The following is a 22,276-nucleotide window of genomic DNA, read 5'->3' on the forward strand; positions in this document are numbered from 1 at the left end:
AAAGACCAGTTATCACTGATCAAGGGCTTGTCACTGCTGCATGAATATCATCCATAGTATCTGAAAACTACGGACCTTATTCAGGTCCATTTGCAGCGGGCGTACGCTCGCACAGGGACCGATGTTTGGCGTATGTGCATGTGCAGCCGCATTTCTGTGCATTAGCATACGCCGGGTGTGTGCGGTCATGACGAACAGACTGGTAGGTGGTGGGGGGCGTGCGGCGATGGGCCGCAGTACTCATCCATGGGAACGCCCAGTGTTTCATGGATGTTCCCATGAAAATGCTGGGCATTCCCATGGTAATCCCCGGTGAAGTCAGCTGCCCGCCCATTTCCTCCCAAATGTGCACGCATATCTGAGTGACTTGAGAGTCACTTTAGATATGCGTGCACGCACCAAACCTTTCGATGGTCGGCAACCATCAAAAGATGTGGGAGGTTCCCCCTGGCCTGTGAATGGATGTTTATGTAAAACATCCATTCTCATGCCGGGCGAACAAACCCGGCATGCAAAGGGGGGTGTGGGTGTACCACCATTCGCAGGGCGTGTTCTGTCTTGTGACTCGCAAAGGTGCGAATTTGCATCTGACTGAGTCAACCAAAATATCCCCCTACATACAATGGTTCGTATTCAATTGGGTTTTTTTTACCAGCATTTTCGTTCTCAGGGGCGGTAAGCTGAAATGCGCAAATAAATAGATCAATTGAATATAGCCCAACAATCTCCCGTCATTTTAGAAGGAAGATTGGGTGCGATATAACAATTGAACACCACCCAAACTGCCCATTAGTAAGGGGTTAAGTTTCCGGTAGTAACCAAATAGATTCTGACTATCATTTTCTTGGATTCAGTAGTCTGATTGGTTGATATGGTCAACATCACCTCAGTTTTAGAAGCTTTAGTAAATTTACTCACAAGTCTTTCCTCCTGAATTCTGGTGGGAGTAACCATATAACCCCTCGCTCCAAGACATTTTCATATTTTACTGCCCACTTCAGCTATTTTACAGGAATGGTTGCTAATAAAATAGGTTATATTTCTCTATTCAGAATAGATACATATATTTTTTGTCTCAGAAACCTTACTTCATTTTAATGACTGTTTTGACTGTCTAGACATACAGTATATCTCATGGTAGTAAAGCAATTAACCTATATGTTTGTCTGCATTGTGTATAATTACATGTACTAAGTTGTGAGATCTTACGTTTTATCCATGTGCACTTTTACATATAAACAGCAACTTCTGAGGGATGCCTCTAGGTTTGTGTATATATACACACATAGACACTTTTACACACTCTCCTTGAGCACAGGGCAGGCTCGTAGCAAGTCAGCCAATTATAGCCAGGCAATCTGTGATTACAGGTAAGGTTCAGCCAATGACCAAGGCTTTCATATCATCTATCTGCTCTATAAGAACAGTTTTGTTCTGTGAATGTCCTCTCTCTCACACATCTTAGATCCATTGTACAAATAAGAAGTTACAATGCTGTTCTGGCACAGCCAACCTGAGCATTACTGGCCCACTCCTGCTGATCATTACCAAAGCTCACCTAATACTATCTACAGGTAAGACCCTCTACAGGGCTAAAATGGGGAGGAGGGGCTCACAGGGGTAGAAGTGCTGGGTGCTGTGGTATTACTTTGCAAATAGCATAATTAGGTGATAGCAGCGAATAGATTGGATTGTTTTTAAGGTGTTACATGTAAGATATGCATACGGTCACTGATCATATTCAAAGGAGAACTTTGATATACACTATCCATAAGACAGCATAATACATTTTTACCAGAATGTTCTATTCTTAACTCTGAGTTTGCAATTGGGCTTGCATATGTGACAGGTGCAGCAATCTGACTCATACATACATACATAAATAAATAATGGAGTCTCCAAGGTGCATGATGAGTAGTTTTCTTCAGTAGAATTATATGGAACATGTTAATATTGTCATATATGAAAGCGAAATGCTGAGCGAACAGGAGGAGAAAACAGAAACCCAGTATAGACATTAAAGTGCCTATTTTATTTTAACATCCCAGTGTATTCTTCTTATATGGGATTAGTCATGGACTAGGGGAAATTGCATAAATGAATTACTGTTTCGTGTTTCTTACTACTGTTACATTATAATATCAAAAATTGTACAATGGCCCTTATTCTGGTTCACTCGCAATGGCAAATTCCTTCTCAAATGAACAAAACCATGTGCATTGCAGGTGGGGCAGATGTAACGGGGGAATTTACTAAGATGTGAGTTGTATTTCACTTGGGATGTTGCTATGGGCAACCAATCAGAAACTACTTCTCATTATTTTAGCACCTTCTAGAAGATAAAAGATAGCATCTGATTGGTTGCCCATAGCAACATCCCATGTGAAATACACATCTTAGTAAATTTCCCCCAACATATGCAGAGAGAGTTACATTTGGGGGAGTTATTTTGTTTCTGTGCAGGGAAAATACTGACTGCTTTATTTTTACACTGCAATGTAGATTTCACTTCGAAGTAAAACCCCACACAAATCTAATTCTCTCTGCACATGTTACATCTGCCCCCCTGCAGTGCACATGGTGTTATCCATTTGAGAAGGAATTTGCCTTTGCGAGTGAACCAGAATAAGGGCCAATACAGTATGTGAAACATTCTCATTCCTGTCTAAAATGATTCTCTCCTGCTGTATCATACTCACTGTTGGTGTATATTACTTCCAGGGAGCCTATACCACTGCCTTTCCTGAAGCAGGAGGACCAGCCAATACTTACCCCTCTGTGCCCAGTCTTCCAGTGTGTTTTATGTGTGCCCAGCTCCCCTGCTGTGAAATTGCATGAGGAGACCCTCACATACCTCAACCAGGGTAATTATCCCTCTCTAACATTACACACTAAAGAAAATCATATATTGCTCAAACCAATAAGACTGGATTTGAACTGGCAAAATCACCTTACTTCCCTTTGTCGTGTACATACTGATCATATATTTTATACCATATGAGGAATTATGGGGCATACAGTATGAAACATTGATGTCAGAATGATACATTGAAAAACTGGAGCTCTGCATTCTGTTAGACCTCTCTTACTAGAACAGTTATCCCCTGTCTAGGGATGGTCATCCATGATTCTAAGCCATCAATGTTCTATAACCAATATAGAATGTTTTTAACATTAATGGGACACCCAAGTGGATGGACGGGGAATAGTAGCCATGGGCACAATGTTTTTTTTTTTCTTTATTGATGGCTGCTACTTTTGCACAGAGCTGCTGGGCTGTCAGTATGTGTATATACGAATAAATTAAATTCATCTGAAGGTGGAAATCTCCTGTGAAAGCAAGACCAGAACTGATACAATGGGTGAGATTTAATAGAATGAGAGATTCAGAAAGTGAGAGATTTGGTAAGAAATCTCTAGTTTTTTTAAAGCGGCAATCATTTACACTGCAAAACCAGTTTGATTTTGCAGTGTAAATGATTGCCGCTTTAAAAAAACTGGAGATTTCTTACCAAATCTCTCACTTTCTGAATCTCTCATCCTATTAAATCTCACCCAAAGTCACTGCAAATAATGTCATTAATTAAACCAGGCCTAGGCAACATGGAGCTATTCAATTGTTCTGGAAGTGTAATGCTGTGTACACACGGGGGCGATAGGGGCTGAAATCGCTGGGAATATGGTCGCTGAGCGACCATATTGCCAGTGATTGGAGCGTGCACCAGCGATAAATCGCTGGGTGCGCGCTCCCATTTTCAGCCCCTGAATGGTCGCTGGTCGGAGGAACATGCTCCTCCGACCAGCGACATCCCCTGCCTCTTCACCCAGCAGTGTTTAAATTTTCATCTGCGACCATCTCTGGTCGCAGATGAAAACGGGACACGGGGCAATATGATTGCTGAGCAATATATTGCTAGCAATATATTGCCAGCGATCATATTGCCCCGTGTGTACGCACCTTAAGTTCTAGGCTTGTTGGCGATATTTGGACTTGCAGTTCTACCACAGCTGCGATTGCTCAGTGATTTAAGATGATGCACGTACCTTATAGTCACTATTAACATCATTAACTCCTTACTGAGTTATCCTACATAACTGATTGCTCTCTGGTGCTGCATCATCCTGTTAGAACCAGTTCCAGTAACTTGGGAAACGAACAGGAAAGCAAATACAATCTGAACAAGGGCACATACACATTAGTTAATAAGTAGAACACATTACTCACATGTACTTCTACCATATATCCCATCATTGTCACCTTTGTTTATATTTCATCCTGTGATCTGAACAGCATATTTTGTATACAATAGCTCTATTTCATTTGCCACTGCTCTACCTATTACTTCTTTGTGATATCTGATGCCTTTTCTGCATTGTGTGTTTTGACTGCAGGTCAGTCCTATGAGATTCGCATGTTAAGTAACTGGAAAGGGACCTGTGAAATACCTGAAGGTCGTCGGCTACTAAAGGTCGGTGTACTTGTATCCCTTTTCCAACCTGATTCTATAGAATCCTGTAGCTATGTTTCAGCTGTTGGCAGATATAAACAAAATTGATCATACATGTAATCAGCTGTTCTATCCACGTGGCACGTGACAGGATATCACTGTTCAGTATATGGAATAGATGGCGGTTGAGACGCTTTATGAACACATTTGGGGGCTGTGCATGCTGTCGAACTTTTTGTTTTGTGCTGCTACAATTTCTGTAAAGCTGGCCATACACTAGTGCGATTTGGCCACTTTTCACCCGATTACATCAAATTGGGCCAAGAAATTGGGTGAAAACTGGCCAAATTGCTTGTTTTTGACAACCGATCCCGTGCCCATTGGATCAGTCAGAGATCGGACATGCTGCACGAATGATATATGGAATCGGATAGCCTTTGGCAGTGGTGAATGATATAACATGTTGTATATCACATCCAAAAGGACAGCATCTGATATATTGCATGTGATCCTGTCACCCGGGAAGCTCCTGGGCGGTTCAAGGATAATCTAATGCGACTTCTCTCTGTGAGAAGTCGCATAAGTGTATGGGGGCCTTAACTCTCCTCTGACATACAGTGAAATGCATGCTTCAAACCTTTCATTTCCCCACAGGCAGGGTCTGATTAGCAGTTACAGCCACCCTAGACTAATACAGATGTGCCCCCTGCCCCACCACCAATTTTTTTGCTCATATTCAGCTAATAATCTGTAACAGCCGTGGGCCTCAGCTCCATTTATATGACCACTTATGCCCTAGCAGTGCTGGCAAAGGCATCAGTGGCATCAATCACAGTGTAGACAGTGGAGCTAGCTGCGGCTCTCACAGGATCTATGCTTCACAGCGTCCCTGCCTTGATGTCGGCAGATATCCCAGCAGGCACCGCTGCTCCCACAGTTTCCGAGGGAGATCTCACGAGTCCTTTTTTGTCCCCAACTCCAGTGGCACCAGAAAGTACTCCCATCCCAGCCTAATCATCCTATTGGTTAATCAGGCCCTGCCCACAGGTATAATAAATAGTGATGGGCGGCAATGAGTTCAGGGTATAGATGCTGAAGAGGGGCCGTCAAATGTAAAAAGTGCAATGCTGGGGGATATTTAATATTAAGCACAGAACATGTACTAATTTTTAAGGGGTTTATGGGTTAAATATTTACAGAAGCTTTGTACTAATTGTGCACAAACACCTGGCTACACCCTTGGATTCACAGATAAATATAAAATGAGTATGCCTGGTATGGTACAACTTCATGTCCTGCATATTTATCAGTCACTATGTCTTGTGCAGAGTGTGATACGAGTGGTTTTTCACGACCGACGTCTGCAGTATAGTGAGAGACAGCAGCTAGGGAGCTGGCAGCTGAGCCACCCTGGAGACAGAATCCTGGATATAGGTACGCTCGACCCGGTCTCACCACTTTAAGGAGAAGTATCACATTTTTGTGCAATAAAATCTGGCTGAAACGTAAGATGGACAATTTCAGTTATTTTGGAGGCATTGTTATATTATTTGTGATATTACAGCCCTCGTTTTCTTTATTTATTCTGATGCAATTATTCTAGTTGGAATACTTATAGTGGTACTTGTGTAACTTCATGGCGCCGTGCTACTTCCGGGTGTACGCTCGCCACGAAATATGTCCAAAAAAGTAACTTAACTCCATGCCAACATGGATAGTTCATACCTCCACTATCCATGTTGGCATGGAGTTGATTTTAAATAGCGTGGCGAGCGTAGCGAGCCACCGAGCCCGCAGCAGCTGGCGCCGTGAAACTACACAAGTACCCTTATAGTATACATATAATAATTGGAAATATGTGACATGCTATGATGGTTTTATACAATTTTTATGCATCCAAGAGAAAGCAGTAGGTGGCTTTGAGAAGGGGGTAAATATAACTCAGTCTTCATTATGTATAAATGTAAAATACTGTCATTGAGAATCTGACACTGACTTATGCTTCATTTCAGATGTCCCGTTGTCTGTGGGAGTGATGGAACCTCTGGTAAATCCCAGTGCCTTGAACATAATTGAATTCCTGTGGGATCCCAACAAAAGAACATCAGCTTTTATACAGGTGAGGAGGAGGCTGCTGTTTATCAGGATTTGAGATGATGATGATGATGATGATGATGATGATCCTGGTGACTTGTTTATCGAAGCTGATAATCTGCATGTGAGGGCTAATTAAGACAAAACCAAATTCTGCTCTCTCTATTTCAGGTTCATTGCATTAGTACAGAGTTCACGCAAAGAAAGAATGGGGGGGAGAAGGGAGCCCCCTTCCGGATTCAGGTGGACACATACAAGTCAGATTCCCAAGGAAACTTTACAGATCATCTTTATTCATGTAGCTGTCAAATTAAGGTGTTCAAGGTACTTGCATGCAACAATTGTAGCTCTCCAACAGTTGTAGGCAAACTACACTTTCTTCTACCATCCCGTCACTGTACTCATCTTTCTCAGCCCAAAGGAGCAGATCGCAAGCAAAAAACAGATCGCGAGAAGGTAGAAAAGCGCTCAGCCCTAGAACGTGAGAAGTACCAGCCACCTTGTGAGAGCACTGTCCTTACAGAGGTACTGTACCTATACTAGTAATTACTCAGCACATGTCTTCATACAGTACTATCCTTCACACATCCACATGAGATGTGTGCTCGGCTATGGGTCTTAAGCAATTTCTCGGGGTCTGAATCGCCTATACACACATAACCATTAGTGCTAAGCAATCTAATTAGATTTTGACTGCGTGCAATGAACTAACCAGGGATGGCGATGCATGGCACCGCACATTGCCATCCATATGGGGTGTCAGTGGCGTAAGTTCGTTCCAGTTGCCCGGAGGCAAGATATATATATGTGCCCCCCCCCCCCCCCCCCCCCCACACACACACACACACACACACACACAACCCTATATAACCTTATATAAAATATATATTTCTGTTCGGATAGATAGATAGAGAACACATATATATTTCAGAACTCAGCCACAGAAGCAATATCGTTGGCTTTTAAATAACTGATTTAAACTTCCAGGGGGTGGAGAGGTGCCCCCTTGGGACAGGAGCCCGGCGGTAGATGACTCCATTGCCTCCCAGAGTTCTGCCTCTGTGGGGTGTACACATGGAGTGATTTGTGCTTAACTTCTAAGCGATCCAGACATATCACAGACAGATGGTTTTTACATGTAGTTTTGCTGATATCATGCAACATTTGTATGCAATGATCGGTCTTAAACAGTAAATCCTCATAGGATAAAAAGGTTATTCTCTAGTAGTAGCACACTTGTAAATAAAGACATGTACTAAAGACAGGAACTTTCCCTAAATGTGGAATGAGAGCAACAATGACTTCTAGAATATATGTAATAATCCAAGATTGCTTTTTCTTATAATATCACGTTGGTTTTATTTCGCAGTGCACCCCTTGGCCAGACATTGATGTATCACAGAGCCCAAGCAACACCCCCAGCCTGTGCTCATCTCGTACCTTCAAGGTGCCCACCCCAGAGCGGTAAGGGAAATAAAGTACTATGGGCCAGATGTACTAAGCTTGAAAAGTGATAAAATGGAGACTGCGTGATGAACCAACAGCCAATCACCTCTAACTGCCATGTCACAGGCTGTGTTTGAAAAATTACAGGTAGGAGTTGGTGGTTTATCACTCTCCATTTTATCACTTTTCAAGGCTTAGCACATTCATACATACATACATACATACACAGGTTGAGTATCCCTTATCCGAAATACTCAGGACCACATGCATTTTGGATAAGGGATTTTTTCGGATCTTGGAATATATATATATTTTTGGTACTTGTGTATTAGCAGGGTGCCCAATTAGCATATGTGCACTAGCGTACTGAAATCGCATCACATCGCATGGTCCTTTTTTGTGCCGTGCGATCTCACTAGTTAATATGTTACTTGTATATTAGCACGGCGCCCGTTACGTAATTAGTGTAGCGGCGCTGTCAGAATCAGCTGCGTAAATAGCGTAGTCAGTCAGAAGTAGAGTTCCCGCTCCCTGACAGATTCAGTCAGAGCTGAAGAAGTGACAGGAATGGCTGCATCAGTGAGAGGTGAAGGAGAAGTGTCATTAATGGCTGCAGAAAGTGTCACAATGTTCACCTTGCCAAAGACAGAGGAGGAGGCAGTTGTGTTCTTCCAGCAGCACCATTTGTTGCAAGTAACACAAAATTGTGTGACCGGGCACCCAATGCGCTTATCTATCAAAGAGTGCATGTGGCGCTGCCATATGAAATCTTGCCGGCAGAAGGTGAGCCTCAGAGCGGCACATTGGTTCTCGGGGTGCCGTTTATCCTTCCTGAATTTATTCCTGGGCGGAGGAGCTGACAACTATCAGTTACTGTGAGCGACACCTGCAGTTGTGCAATAAAACAGCGGCCCTCTATAACAATTTGATGAGGGAGGCCTGGACAGCCCCAATGGTGTATTGGCGGTCCCGGTAAGATCGTCGAAGTAGACGAGAGGCTGTTTGTCCAAAGGAAAAGCAATGTTGGACGGATGCTGCCTCAGCAGTGGATATTCGGAGGCATTTCAAGAGACACTGGTGAGTGCTTTGTTACTCCTGTCCAAAAACATGACGCCAGTGCTCTGATGGCCGCAATGAATCAATTTATTGAACTGGGGACAACGATTTACTTGGATTGCTGGCGTGCCTATCATACGGAGCAGCTGGAGCAGGCAGGATATCACCATGCTCGTGTGAATCATCAATTTCATTTTGTCGACCCGGAGACAGGTGTTCACACCCAGAACATGGAGCGCCTTTGGGGGTCATGTAAATGGCGCAACAAGCGCCAAAGAGGCACCGCGCGCCAGCATTTAGACTCCTACCTGCAGGAATTTATCTGGCAGAAGACTCTGGGTGCTGATAATGCGTTTAACCATAATGCAGACTGTGAAGAGTGACTCTTTCATTAATTTATATTATTCATGTGTTTATTCTTGTTGAATTTTTATTATTGTAATTACTTAATGTTATAATTCTTAATTATTACGTAAATTCAAGTTAACAGTTTACTCATGTTGCAATTACTGTATCAGCTGTATGATATGGCAGCTGTGAATGTGTTCCTAAAACCCCCCAACTATCCACACCAGCCCGAAGCGTGGCGAGGGGACGCGTTACGCCTCCTCCTGACCTTTTCATAACCCCACTATCCACGTCGGCGTGGAGTTGATTTTATTAAGTGTGACGAGCGCAGCGAGCCACCGAGTCCGAAGCGTGGCAAGCGCAGCGAGCCCCGCAAGGGGATGCAGATTACTTTACATGTATTCCGTCTCCGCTCACCACACTTTATAAAATCAACTCCACGCCGACGTGGGTGGTGGGGGTATAGAAAGGTCAGGAGGACACGTAACACGTGAGTTTGGCACACTTGGAGCTGGAGTGGATAGTGGGGTTGGCCTAAATCCCATTGCATGGCATCACACGCTATAAAAATAGTGTATCCAGTGCTGTACTGTATATATTGCAGTATACTGTATCTAGTGCTGTTCATTATATATTGTGGTATATACAGTCTTGTTCTGTAGATATTGTAGTGTATCCAGGGCTGTACTGTATATAATGTGGTATACACAGTGCTGTTCCGTACATATTGTAATACTTTATGTATTACATCGCATTAATCGCACGGCACGAAAACGTGCCATGCGATGTGATGCGATTTCACTATGCATACGTATGCTAGCGCAGTGAAATCGCATCGCGCATCACATCGCATGGCCTGTTTGTGTGCCGTGTGCCATGTAATGCGCAATGTGATTTCACTACGCAGAATAGCCCACTAAGCAAATACCGTAGTGGGCGCCGTGCTATTACACAAGTACCATCTTTTTTTCATACTTACCTGGTCAGAATTCTGTGACAAAAGGTGCCGATGCACCGAAACGGCTGTCCAGAATGGGACTGTTATCAGATATGTATATTACTGCCTAATGGGTTGTTCTTTATCATAAGCTGTTTCTGCTATTCCCAGTTGAAGCCTGTATGCTTCATTAAAGCTTTTTTGCATTTTTCATAACGGACTGGTGCTGGTTGTTTCTATATTTGCTGCTAAGCTATTGAGACATTGTAATTATTATTCCATAACCGGACATGTATATATATATATATATAACAAATGGAAAAAAGAAACTGGCACTCCTGGGACTTGTGATGAAACTCTGTATTCAAAAGTATAACAACCAACGTTTCGGGGCAGATGCCCCTTTGTCAAGGTGTAGGTGATATTGACATAGAAATGTATATTCAGATATATGTATTTTGTTTTGATTTGTACTTTTCTATACGTTAAGACGTATTGAATGTAATATTCATTTATGTAAACAGCTCAAAAACAAACTCATCGTTTGGCCTTTTCCATCCATGTGATTAACAAGCTGTTCCATATGTTTCTACCCCAGGATCTGTACATCTCCAGTATGTGCTTCAGACAGCTCTACAGAATGTGTAGGGGAGGTGAGTAGTTATATTTAATACCAAGCACAAATAACAATATTTCCCCTTTCAGATTGCACCTAATTACCGAGTTTGTGCTGATTTGACCCAATAATAAGTGCAATCTGAAAGGGTTTACCAGGTCCAGCAACCCAGCATTACGAACCAGTAAAAAAGCAGGGTTCTTACCTGTTCACTGCCGGGTTGCTGTGCAATGTACGGTACTTGTGTATTTTGGCAGCGCCCCCGATGTCCGTCGTACGACGGACACATCGCATCGCATGCCATGCACCAGATGGCATACGATGCGACGCGATTTTGACCCCCTATACGACCAAAAATCATATAAGCACCCTAAAGGGTGCTTTTAAGCACCCAAATGGGTGCTTACAATGTTAAATGCACCCCCACGCCACCCCCCCCCCCCACTATAAACGTGAACCCGAAGCGTGGCGAGCGCAGCGAGCCCGCGAGGGGCGGCGGTACGCGTCCTACGACCTTTTCATACCCCCACTATCCACGTCGGCGTGGAGTTGAGAATAGTATAGTGTGGCGAGCGCAGCGAGCCACCGTGCCCGAAGCGTGGCGAGTGCAGCAAGCCCCGCGAGGGGACGCGAATACCTTCACAGGTAAACGCGTCCCTTCGCGGGCTTCACAGGTATCCCATTAGGGTGCTTATACAATGTTCAATCGCATCGCATCGTATGCCATGTACAATGGCATACAATTTCAAAATTGTATGCCATCGTGCACTATCGTACGACATCGCGTCGCATCGCATACCATCGTATGCGTTATGGTATGCGATGCGATGGGCGCCGCCAAAATACACAAGTACCCAATGTACTGTGAACGGGTTAATCAGGTCGAGCAAGGCTGCCTCCTCCCCCGCCTCCGATGTCGCTCCGCTGCATCCCCCGCATGATGTCATGACTGGCTGGTTGGAATGAAAATCTGATCATTTCTGGGAACAAATTACAATTGACCTTTTTCTCCCAAACACTGGAAAATGGACAAAATCAGTCACCTGCATAAAGGCCCATACACACTAGAAGATATTGCATCAATCTCGTTCAGAAAGGAGCTTCTGAATGATATTGGTGGCAATATCTTCTAGTGTGCATGCCTAATATCTTTAACAATGCACGCCCACGCACATTGTTAAAGATATTGACATTTTCCGGACAGGCAGTTCAATCTGCCAATATTGCCCATGCCATTTGCACCCATCATTCAGAGTAGATGCACAATGTCTTTCATGATCAGCTCAAGGGAAATTCACCAATTCACCAATATATTTAGTCTTTCATATCCTTGTGTCTGTTTTCCATGTTTAGGAGCAAATGGTCAATTGTCATTTGCTCCCAAAAATTTCAGATTTTCATTCCAACCAGCCAGATTGGAAAGATAATCTTCTAGTGTGTATGGGCCTTAAGGATTCAGACAAATTAGCATAAAGGGCATAAGAGTTGGCATGCTAAAAGATGCATAACATTTCAGCAGAAAACAAATCAAATTTGCAAGGAAATAGTATTCGCTATGAACATACAATGGGTGCTAACATTTGTATACACATTTTAGAAATGCAAAAAAACCAGAAGAGAATATATTGTTCTTCTAATATTGTTCCAATATATTTACAGAGTGAAATAGACTGTTCATGGCTTTCAGAGAACTGAGCTAAAAGAATAAATAAAAAGGACAAATGTAGTACAATTATGACATAAATGGTGTCTTATGTTTAGGCTGTCTGTCTCCACAGAGTCTTAGTCCTACTGCCTCCATCAGTGACACTCAGCAATGGCTGCTCAGAAATCGCTTCTCCAATTACTGCCGGACATTTTACAATTTCACAGGTACTGGGGTGCCCATTTTGAGTGTTATCTGTCACTATTGTGAACCACATCTTGTCCATTTATTGGCCTGTGTTACAAATTAAAAGGCAGAGAGACACATACTTATGTCTGTGCCCCTCGTCAGAGACATTTGAAAATTATTTATGGATGAAAGAGGTTATAGGAGAGCTCTTAAGGTCCATACACACTGGGTAACAATGCCCAGCGTGTATGGACAGCGATGATCGCATTCATCACTGGGGGGAAAGCTGCTCAGTGCATACACACTGAGCGGCTTTCCCCCGGCCCGGTGCCGACGGAGGGGGGAGGACAGCATTGCATAGCAAAGAGCTATGCAAAGCTGCCCTCAACGCCACTCATCTGCTGATATTACTAGCAGATGAACAGCTTTCCCGGCGATGTTGCAGGAGCACGCAGCAGCACTCACCACCGGGGAATTACACACTGGGCAGCTTTGAGCTGAAAGCCGCTCAAACCTGCTGTTTTGAGCGACTTTCAGCTCAAAGTCGCCCAGTGTGTATGGGCCTTTAGAAGTTCTCCAACATCTTCTGGTTTGTTACCTACCTAAGTGAAATATTTTTGATTTTAATATAAAGAATAAAAGCAGCTCACAAACAGACTTGGCTGGTCATCTAGTGATAAGATTGACTAGATTAATATGTGTCAAGCACCATTTTGCAGAGTCCATATATACATACCATATATACTCGAGTATAAGCCTACTTTTTCAGAACATTTTTTATGCTGAAAAAGCCCCCCTCAGCTTATACTCAAGTGAGGGTCCCACTTGAGTCAATAAGTTTTCCCAGTTTTTTGTTGTATAATTTGGTGCCTCGGCTTATATTCGGGTCGACTTATACTCGAGTATATACGGTAAGTAATCTGTGAGAACTACAAAATTGCTGAGTGAGCAGATCACTGCATACACTTATGAAGGTTGCGTTCATTGGTTCAAGTAGATTTATCCAGCCATATTTTTCCTCGCATTAACCCTACAGAAACTTGTATTAGCATAAGGTAGTAAATCAGGCGATTTTGTGTCAGACTTAGAATTATCCCTATAAATTCTTGGCAGTATAAATTAAACAAATTGTATGTACCACCTCACCCTTTCATAAATCGCTCTAACATCCTCCCATAATGACACCACGATTCCCACTGCTTATTACAGTTTTAGTATAATGTTGTGTAATGGTGGGCAACATGTGGTCTGGGAGCATTATTGCCAAATCATACCTTACCCCGATGCCTGGCTAAGCTGGGCATGGTCACATTTGATCTGTCTATGTCATAGGAGCCTAAACAGCAACTGCAGGGAAATAATATTCCAGCTAACATCATTTGGAACTGTATAAAACAATTTTTTCATGTGATCAGATTATTTTAAATAAAAACTATTTAATACTTCGGGCCAGATTCTCTAAGCTTCAAAAGTGATAAAATGGAGAGTGATAAACAGCCAGCCAATCAGCTCCTACCTGCCATGTCACAGACTGTTTGAAAAATGTCAGGCAGGAACTGATTGGATGGTTGTTTATCACTCTCCATTTTATCACTTTTGAAGCTTAGAGAATCTGGCCCTTAGTCAGTATAATTGGATTATGAAATCCGCTTAATACCAAATATATATATAATTATAATTTTATTTTTTGGGGGGAGGGGGGACAGTTTTGGGGAAAAGATTAGGTAGTTAAGTGAGTAAGGGAAATGTCTACAGGCTCTGGGGTAGCAGTGACAATGATTTCCAGTAATGCCTCCTGGTCCCAATCAGCCTGCCATAGACATTGTATCAGTCACATATCTCCATTGTAAGAAAGAAATTGGGAATCATTACCCGCGTTTGTCCTTGTTGGTTCTGTGTAGCAGGTTGGCCGACACATACTCTGTATAGCAAGCTGGCACAGGTCCGGATGTCATGAAGTCTTAATGACAACCATACGTAGGTTACCACAGAGTGGTTTACAGAACTACGTCTAATTCTTGTACCCCCAATGTTAATGCGACAGCAATATACTGTACATGCCCTTAGTAAGACCAACGGCTATCTGTACCGTGAACAATAGAATATCAGAGATGTACAGTAGTATATTGTGTTTTGTGTTTGTGATTATTGTGCACGAATTAATCAAGCAGAGGAGTATTAACTAGTAGCTTTATATTCAGGGGCGGATCTCTTGAAGCTGTCTCGCAGGGACCTTACGCAGATCTGTGGTGTAGCAGATGGCATCCGCCTGTCTCACGCACTGGCAGCAAGGTGTGTATATTCAGCACTAGGAGTCCACTATAACATACAAGAATCTGCAGAAGATGTATATCATCTCTGTGTATATGGGATGTTTGGGAACCAACATTTGACTCTATATCTTTATCCACAGGTCTGTGCGTCCTCGTCTTACATTATATATCTGTACAGAGTCCTTGGGGAAGAACCAAAATACTTCTGATGACAATGGTAACTATTATAGCAAAGACTGTGTAACAGTATTATGTGACTATGTGTGAATTGTAGAACAGCAGGGAGGAACCTTTCACATTATAAAGGGATGCGGTCAAAATACTGTCACCCTGGAGGTAAATAACAGTTTTGGGGTTAAGCCCTATTTGGAGAATTAAGGTTAGGCTGCATGGATGGGGTAAATTAAGGCTAAAGTGCAGGAGAGGAGATTAAGATTAGGGTGCAGTAGGGGAGGTTAGGATTGGCCTGCAAAGGGGGGGGGGGGGGAAGGGGTTCGGCTGTGGGAGGATGATGTTAGGGTGAGGCTGCTGGAGGGGAGGTTGAGGTTAGGTCATCAGTCTCACTATCAGTTATATATCTCATGGTCACCAGAAACGACCAAACTTCACAATGAACAGATCTTTGGCCCAAGCAACCAAAGAGTTTGGGCGACAGATGCCTATTCAAACCTAACATTGTAAACATGCTCAATAACTCAGTTAATTAATATATATTCAGTATAATTTATCATGATCCTTTAGGTCCATATACTGTATGCTGCAATATTTGACCAATATCAGCTATGATATTACCAGTGTAGCTATGAGGTTGATGGCAGAGACTTGGCATCTGTAGATTACCTTGCCCCTTGGCTACATCAGTTCATTATTCCAAAGCTCTGGTCCTATAATGTGATCTAAGGCTTTACATTTTAAGAATCAAGGGAACTTTTGAAGCTTCAGGCACATATCACATTTCCAAACCATGGGGCCAGAGGGTTATATGTGCCACAGCAAACATTTAGTAAAATAGAGAAATTGAATGAAAAATGGAACATGAATATCAAAAATAATAAAAAAAAAAATGTAGCCATAATCAGGCAGTAAATAGAACATATTTCTTATAGGTCCCTTGACAATTATATAACACCTGACCCCTCACCCCAAAGGGGTAGCATTGATTGCCTTATTGGCCATTTGATGTCCCTACTCCCAACAGAATTAATTAAAATTGAGGATGTTTTAATTATGTTATTTTAGTTATCAAACACATTTCTAAATGTGTATGATAGCAGCAGAAACAACAGTGACACAGAAAACCACTGGAGATGAGAGACTAGAACAGGAAGTGTTGAAGCTAGCAAACAAGGTTTAGGATAAGACCTATGAAGGCGCAATGCTGCCTGAGGATATGTACTTTACCCGGTTATCACCAAATAACCAACAAAATTACACAACATACAAGATTGGGAATTTCCAAGTCTCTGGCGCAAAGGATTGAAAACGATGGATCTGGAGGTTTTCAGGGATCTCCACAGTTCTCAATTAGGAATTTCTCAAAAAAAAACAAAGAAAGAGGATATCGGTATTGATACTGACTATTCAAGAATCAAGTATGGATCACAGGGAGGAGATGAATAGATGGGCGTACCCCACTCACGGTAAGTAGCTCTATGTACAGGTACGTAGCGGTTTCTTTGCCTTTGTCTCTCCTTCTTTCTTCTTTCTTTTTCCTTCTTTCTTTCTTTCATCTTCTTTTGTTTTCTTTAATTTCTTGAACCGGATGTTATTACACTCAGTGGTTTATGTGAAAAATGTGGAAGTAGAGAATCAGGGTTAGTGCATTTGGTCAGAAGTTTCTCTAAACACCCCGTGCAAGTGGGAAGTGGTTAAGCTCGTACCTTACTCACCCGAAAGAAGAGTAAGATACTTATATAAAGGTATCTTTATAGGTGTATATAACCAAGGGAAGAATAAAAGTGCGTACCGCACTTACGTGTCTTTACGATTAGTATCCACCCGTAGCGTGTGCTTGGCTTGAGATATAGGTTCCGATGTCACCGTCGGGACCAATTTTTCTCAGTTGGGGTGTACATAGGTAGGTAAAAAAATAATACAATATAAGTGGGTGAACTAAAATATTAAATAACCTCTATATAGAGAGGATGAGTGATAAGAAGAAGATCCCTTCAACATAGAGAGAGGTACTGGTAGCGTACCGTGACTCACACTGTGATGTGTGGATAAATTCCCATAAAGGTTTCTTTTTTGAAGGAGAAGTTTTCACCGCTTATAGTGTTTATATATAAATCACATATGTACCCTATAGATTTTCACTGAGCAAAAGATATGCGTACCAGAACTTACAATGAAGTAAGTATATTTCCACCTATCACGGTTTCTTTTGCTCACAATGGAGATCCCCAAAAATATTCTTAGCCGAAAAGAATGTTTTCTTTTTTGAGTAAAAAAGTTTCTTTATTGTACATGGAAAAAATTCATAAAAAAATCCTCCATCCCAACAATGGAAGGATCTGGTACAAGTCCCAAATGTAGCAGCAAAAATTACAAAAAGATCCCAAAAAATACCGAAAAAAATAAAAAAAGGTGCTCTTGGACACCGAAACGCGTCGACTATTTCTGTGGAGTGTGAGCAGCCATCACTACCTTCATCTAACTCCGGACATTTTGGACTCTGTATGTATTTTTAAATTATATTTATTTTTTTCGGTATTTTTTGGGATCTTTTTGTAATTTTTGCTGCTACATTTGGGACTTGTACCAGATCCTTCCATTGTTGGGATGGAGGATTTTTTTATGAATTTTTTCCATGTACAATAAAGAAACTTTTTTACTCAAAAAAGAAAACATTCTTTTCGGCTAAGAATATTTTTGGGGATCTCCATTGTGAGCAAAAGAAACCGTGATAGGTGGAAATATACTTACTTCATTGTAAGTTCTGGTACGCATATCTTTTGCTCAGTGAAAATCTATAGGGTACATATGTGATTTATATATAAACACTATAAGCGGTGAAAACTTCTCCTTCAAAAAAGAAACCTTTATGGGAATTTATCCACACATCACAGTGTGAGTCACGGTACGCTACCAGTACCTCTCTCTATGTTGAAGGGATCTTCTTCTTATCACTCATCCTCTCTATATAGAGGTTATTTAATATTTTAGTTCACCCACTTATATTGTATTATTTTTTTACCTACCTATGTACACCCCTACTGAGAAAAATTGGTCCCGACGGTGACATCGGAACCTATATCTCAAGCCAAGCACACGCTACGGGTGGATACTAATCGTAAAGACACGTAAGTGCGGTACGCACTTTTATTCTTCCCTTGGTTATATACACCTATAAAGATACCTTTATATAAGTATCTTACTCTTCTTTCGGGTGAGTAAGGTACGAGCTTCACCACTTCCCACTTGCACGGGGTGTTTAGAGAAACTTCTGACCAAATGCACTAACCCTGATTCTCTACTTCCACATTTTTCACATAAACCACTGAGTGTAATAACATCCGGTTCAAGAAATTAAAGAAAACAAAAGAAGAAGAAAGAAAGAAAGAAGGAAAAAGAAAGAAGAAAGAAGGAGAGACAAAGGCAAAGAAACCGCTACGTACCTGTACATAGAGCTACTTACCGTGAGTGGGGTACGCCCATCTATTCATCTCCTCCCTGTGATCCATACTTGATTCTTGAATAGTCAGTATCAATACCGATATCCTCTTTCTTTGTTTTTTTTTGAGAAATTCCTAATTGAGAACTGTGGAGATCCCTGAAAACCTCCAGATCCATCGTTTTCAATCCTTTGCGCCAGAGACTTGGAAATTCCCAATCTTGTATGTTGAGGAAGTGTTGAAGACCTTATAGTCACATGACTCCTCTCCTTTTCCCTTCACAGCACTGTATCAAGAGGTATACCTGGAGGATGTGACTGCAGGTGAGCTGACCAGTAAGCTAGCAGACCTGTTCACTGTCCCAGCAAACCACATCTTGCGGATCTCCAGGACTGGCCCACATGGGATCCTTATATTGTTGAGTGACATGGTAAGTTTGCAGGACCTGATTCAGGGGAGGAAGCAACTTTTGTCGCTCCTGTGCTCCCATACACGGTGGTTTTGCACAAAAAAAAAAAAAAATGCTAATATTGCAGTTGCTGGATTTTGTATTGAGATGCCCACTGGTGGCATATGAGATCAGCCGTTTGTGTAAAATGAGGCACCAGAAAAAGCAATTTAGTTGCACCATCGATTATCTGAGCAACCATATGATTGTCTTTCTGAAGGAAGCAACTGGAGCCATTGTAAGGGCAGAAGCAAACACACCCCAGACACGGCAACAGACTTTGGAAATCTATTGTGATGCATGCACAGTGTGACTCAGACACATAAGCAGTACAAAAAGCATTGCCCTTACTAACTATAGACAAGTTATAGAATAATGGGGCAGATGTATTAAGCTTTAACAAGAGATAAATCCAAGGGTGATAAAGATAGATAAACAGCCAGCGAATCACCTGCTAACTTCCATGCTACAGCTTGTGTTTGAAAAAAGTCAGTAAAGAGCTGATTGGCTGGACGTTTATCTCTCCTTATCACCCTTGCATTTATCTCTTGTTAAGGCTTAATACATCTGCCCCATTATGTAGTATTTACACTTACCAGTATCACTTCCAAACCATTATGTGGCTGACTCAGTGGCACTTGCAATTTTCCCTTCAACTAATGTGGTGGATAATGTAGAAGTGGAAACCCTGCCACCCACTAATGTTACACAAGCAGCCGTAACTGCCATAATTAGCATTTGAATGTGAACCAGCCCCATGATAAGGACAGGAGAAGTCAGCACAAGTAAGCACCAGACCCAAAACACTCCCAGAAGGTAGCATGGTTCTGTGAAATCATATTGCAAACTACCACCAAGCTTCCTATTTCACAAGAAGACCAATCTGTCCACCTTGCTTCCACCTTAGAAGAATATGGAAATAGGCAGAGATGAGTCACAACAGCTCAGAATATACTCCTATATCACTTACTATAATGTTTATAGACCGACAGGCGCTATGACGTCTGCAAATGGCACTTACCGCACTTTACACCCAATTGACAGTACAATAGAAAATATGATGATGAACCTGTTAAGTGTACCGCTGGTGGACAGAAAATGCTTACAATTAGCATTTTATACCTGCCAACATCACAGCGCCTTTCCACCAGGGTCCTCATATTGGCAAGCTTTATGTATCCAGTCACATGATGTAGTGAGTGCACATGTCTTAGGTGCATAAGTCTGAAATTAGAAATACAAAACGGAAAGAGGAGCTGGATTTGGCTCTAAAGTAAGTTCTATTTTCTGTCCTTTTAATATTTATAGTGATTTATTATAATCCAAAAGTTTGTTGTTGATATTAGATCATACACAGATTTTATGCAAGCTTGGCAAGTGTTCTTCAACTCTAATGTGCATCTTTGTTCCCAGATGGTGAGGAATATGCCTGATGAATCTTGCTTTACTGCTACACTTCAAAAATGTGAGTCATGTGACATGCATCTTCCCGAACATACACATTCCTCACTAGAAAATAAGTATGGTCTCCGAACAGGCTCACACATGATATATATATATATAAGGTATATCTACACACAATACCAAACGTACAATGAGAACAAGCCATACCTCCCACAGCTTGACGTTGCAGAACTGGGAAAAAAGATGTGGCCCAGTCACAATGGGGCTGTGGTTGCATCCTGAACCACTATGCTGCCTCTTAGCCACCAGTGACACTAATACCAGTTGATTGATGTACACACCCATAACTTGCGTACCATGGGCCTTATTCAGACATGAGCACAGGGCAAATTTGTTCTCAAAATGGACAAAACCATGTGCAATGCATGCACTGTCTTTCCTGCTCAGATCGCAGTGTTTTGCCTATTGGCATAAGCAAAACGCTGCTCAGCACAGGTGTGTAGCGTTGTGTGCTAAGCGATGTGTGCTTAAGCAGTCCGCTCAGCACCGGCTCCCCCATCGCCCCATGTTTACGGGGCTTAAGAGTGCACAGAGTTTGAACCTACCCTCTTGATTTTGGAGATCGTAAACTTCACCTATCTCTGGTTGCACACATCCCTTTGGAATGCTGAAAATTGTATTACCTGTTGCTGTGAGCTGCAGATCCTGTGACAGCAGGGGTTGACGTGAAAGGTTCCTAGTCCTATGCTCAATTACACAGCACAATGAATTAATGTCATACCAGTTCTATAGGTCATGAATATATACGTGCAAAAATGTACGAATAATGTGCAATAGCATCCTACAGCTCTCTGCGGCAAAAGCACAACTCATAGATTGCAGTGCAAGGGAATTTTGTTAAACATCCTGTTTAACAGTGAGGGTCATATTTACTAAAGTGCGGGTTTTTATAAGTGGAGATGTTGCTTATAGCAAGCAATCAAATTCTGCCTGTAATTTATCTAACACCTTCTAGAAGCGAAAATATAGAATCTAATCTCCACTCACAATATCTCAGACTATTGGCAGAATTAATTTGTTTCTCTCCATGGCTGCCACTAGGTGGCACCCAACAGACTGCCTGTCACTTTAGATGGGAGATCAGGTGCGATAAACAATTGAATCGCCCCCCATACGTTAGTGACAGGTCACCACAAGCTCTGAAAAGAGAAGCCACATTCTTCTACAGTTACTGACTGCATTGTCTTAATTTTCTCCTTGTACAGTGCAAAATCCTGATGGGTATCACTGTATCCTGCGGTAGCCTTGATGCACGACAACATTGCAACTAGACTGTATGCCAGTACCAATCCCAAGCAGGAGACACACTACAACTTCCAACAGTGATGTATCAAGTGCATGGAGACTCAAGAGACAGCTTCAGAGCAACACAATACACAGTGCAAACTTTTGCCTAATTCTAAAATACAGCTTTTGTCAATAGTATGCTTTTAAGTATTTCAGCCTGTCAGAGTAAGACATGTACAGTAACTTTTAGCACAGGTGCAAACTGGCTGAAGGCACTGCCAAAGCAGAGAGGATGAGAATTTTTTTATTTTTTTTTATTTTTTTTTGGGGGGGGGGGGGGGATTTTCCATATCTAAAGTATTTTTATTTATAGTTATGTATATAAATATTTGTAATAAATTTTCTTAGAAAATGCTGTAAGTATGATTGCTGGCAATATATTGCTCAGGGTCTCCTTTTCATCAGCAACCA

At 42.0% G+C, this 22,276-nt stretch overlaps 1 protein-coding gene across 1 annotated transcript; it reads left to right on the forward strand.

Annotated features, from left to right (window-relative positions):
* Positions 1-1,491: 1,491 nt before the first annotated feature.
* Positions 1,492-22,050, forward strand: LOC146007064 (transcription factor CP2-like protein 1). The gene is made up of 15 exons (XM_083145452.1): positions 1,492-1,574; positions 2,722-2,864; positions 4,393-4,469; positions 5,777-5,882; positions 6,461-6,567; positions 6,714-6,866; positions 6,957-7,067; positions 7,912-8,006; positions 10,928-10,982; positions 12,724-12,817; positions 14,981-15,071; positions 15,193-15,269; positions 18,951-19,096; positions 20,528-20,579; positions 21,784-22,050. Exons 1-15 carry the CDS (start codon positions 1,492-1,494, stop codon positions 21,819-21,821), a joined length of 1,428 nt encoding a protein of 475 aa, XP_083001578.1. The 3' UTR covers positions 21,822-22,050.
* Positions 22,051-22,276: the final 226 nt, after the last annotated feature.

The sequence above is a fragment of the Crinia signifera genome, chromosome 6 (assembly GCF_055691185.1).
Source record: "Crinia signifera chromosome 6, ASM5569118v1, whole genome shotgun sequence".
Lineage (NCBI taxonomy): Eukaryota > Metazoa > Chordata > Amphibia > Anura > Myobatrachidae > Crinia > Crinia signifera.

Excerpts from the sequence above, each read along its gene's own strand:
- LOC146007064 (XM_083145452.1), top strand. The coding sequence starts at position 1,492 with ATGCTGTTCTGGCACAGCCAACCTGAGCATTACTGGCCCACTCCTGCT. Across the intron at positions 1,575-2,721 it reads TCACCTAATACTATCTACAG|GGAGCCTATACCACTGCCTT; the intron begins GTAAGACCCTCT and ends TATTACTTCCAG. Across the intron at positions 20,580-21,783 it reads TACTGCTACACTTCAAAAAT|TGCAAAATCCTGATGGGTAT; the intron begins GTGAGTCATGTG and ends CTCCTTGTACAG.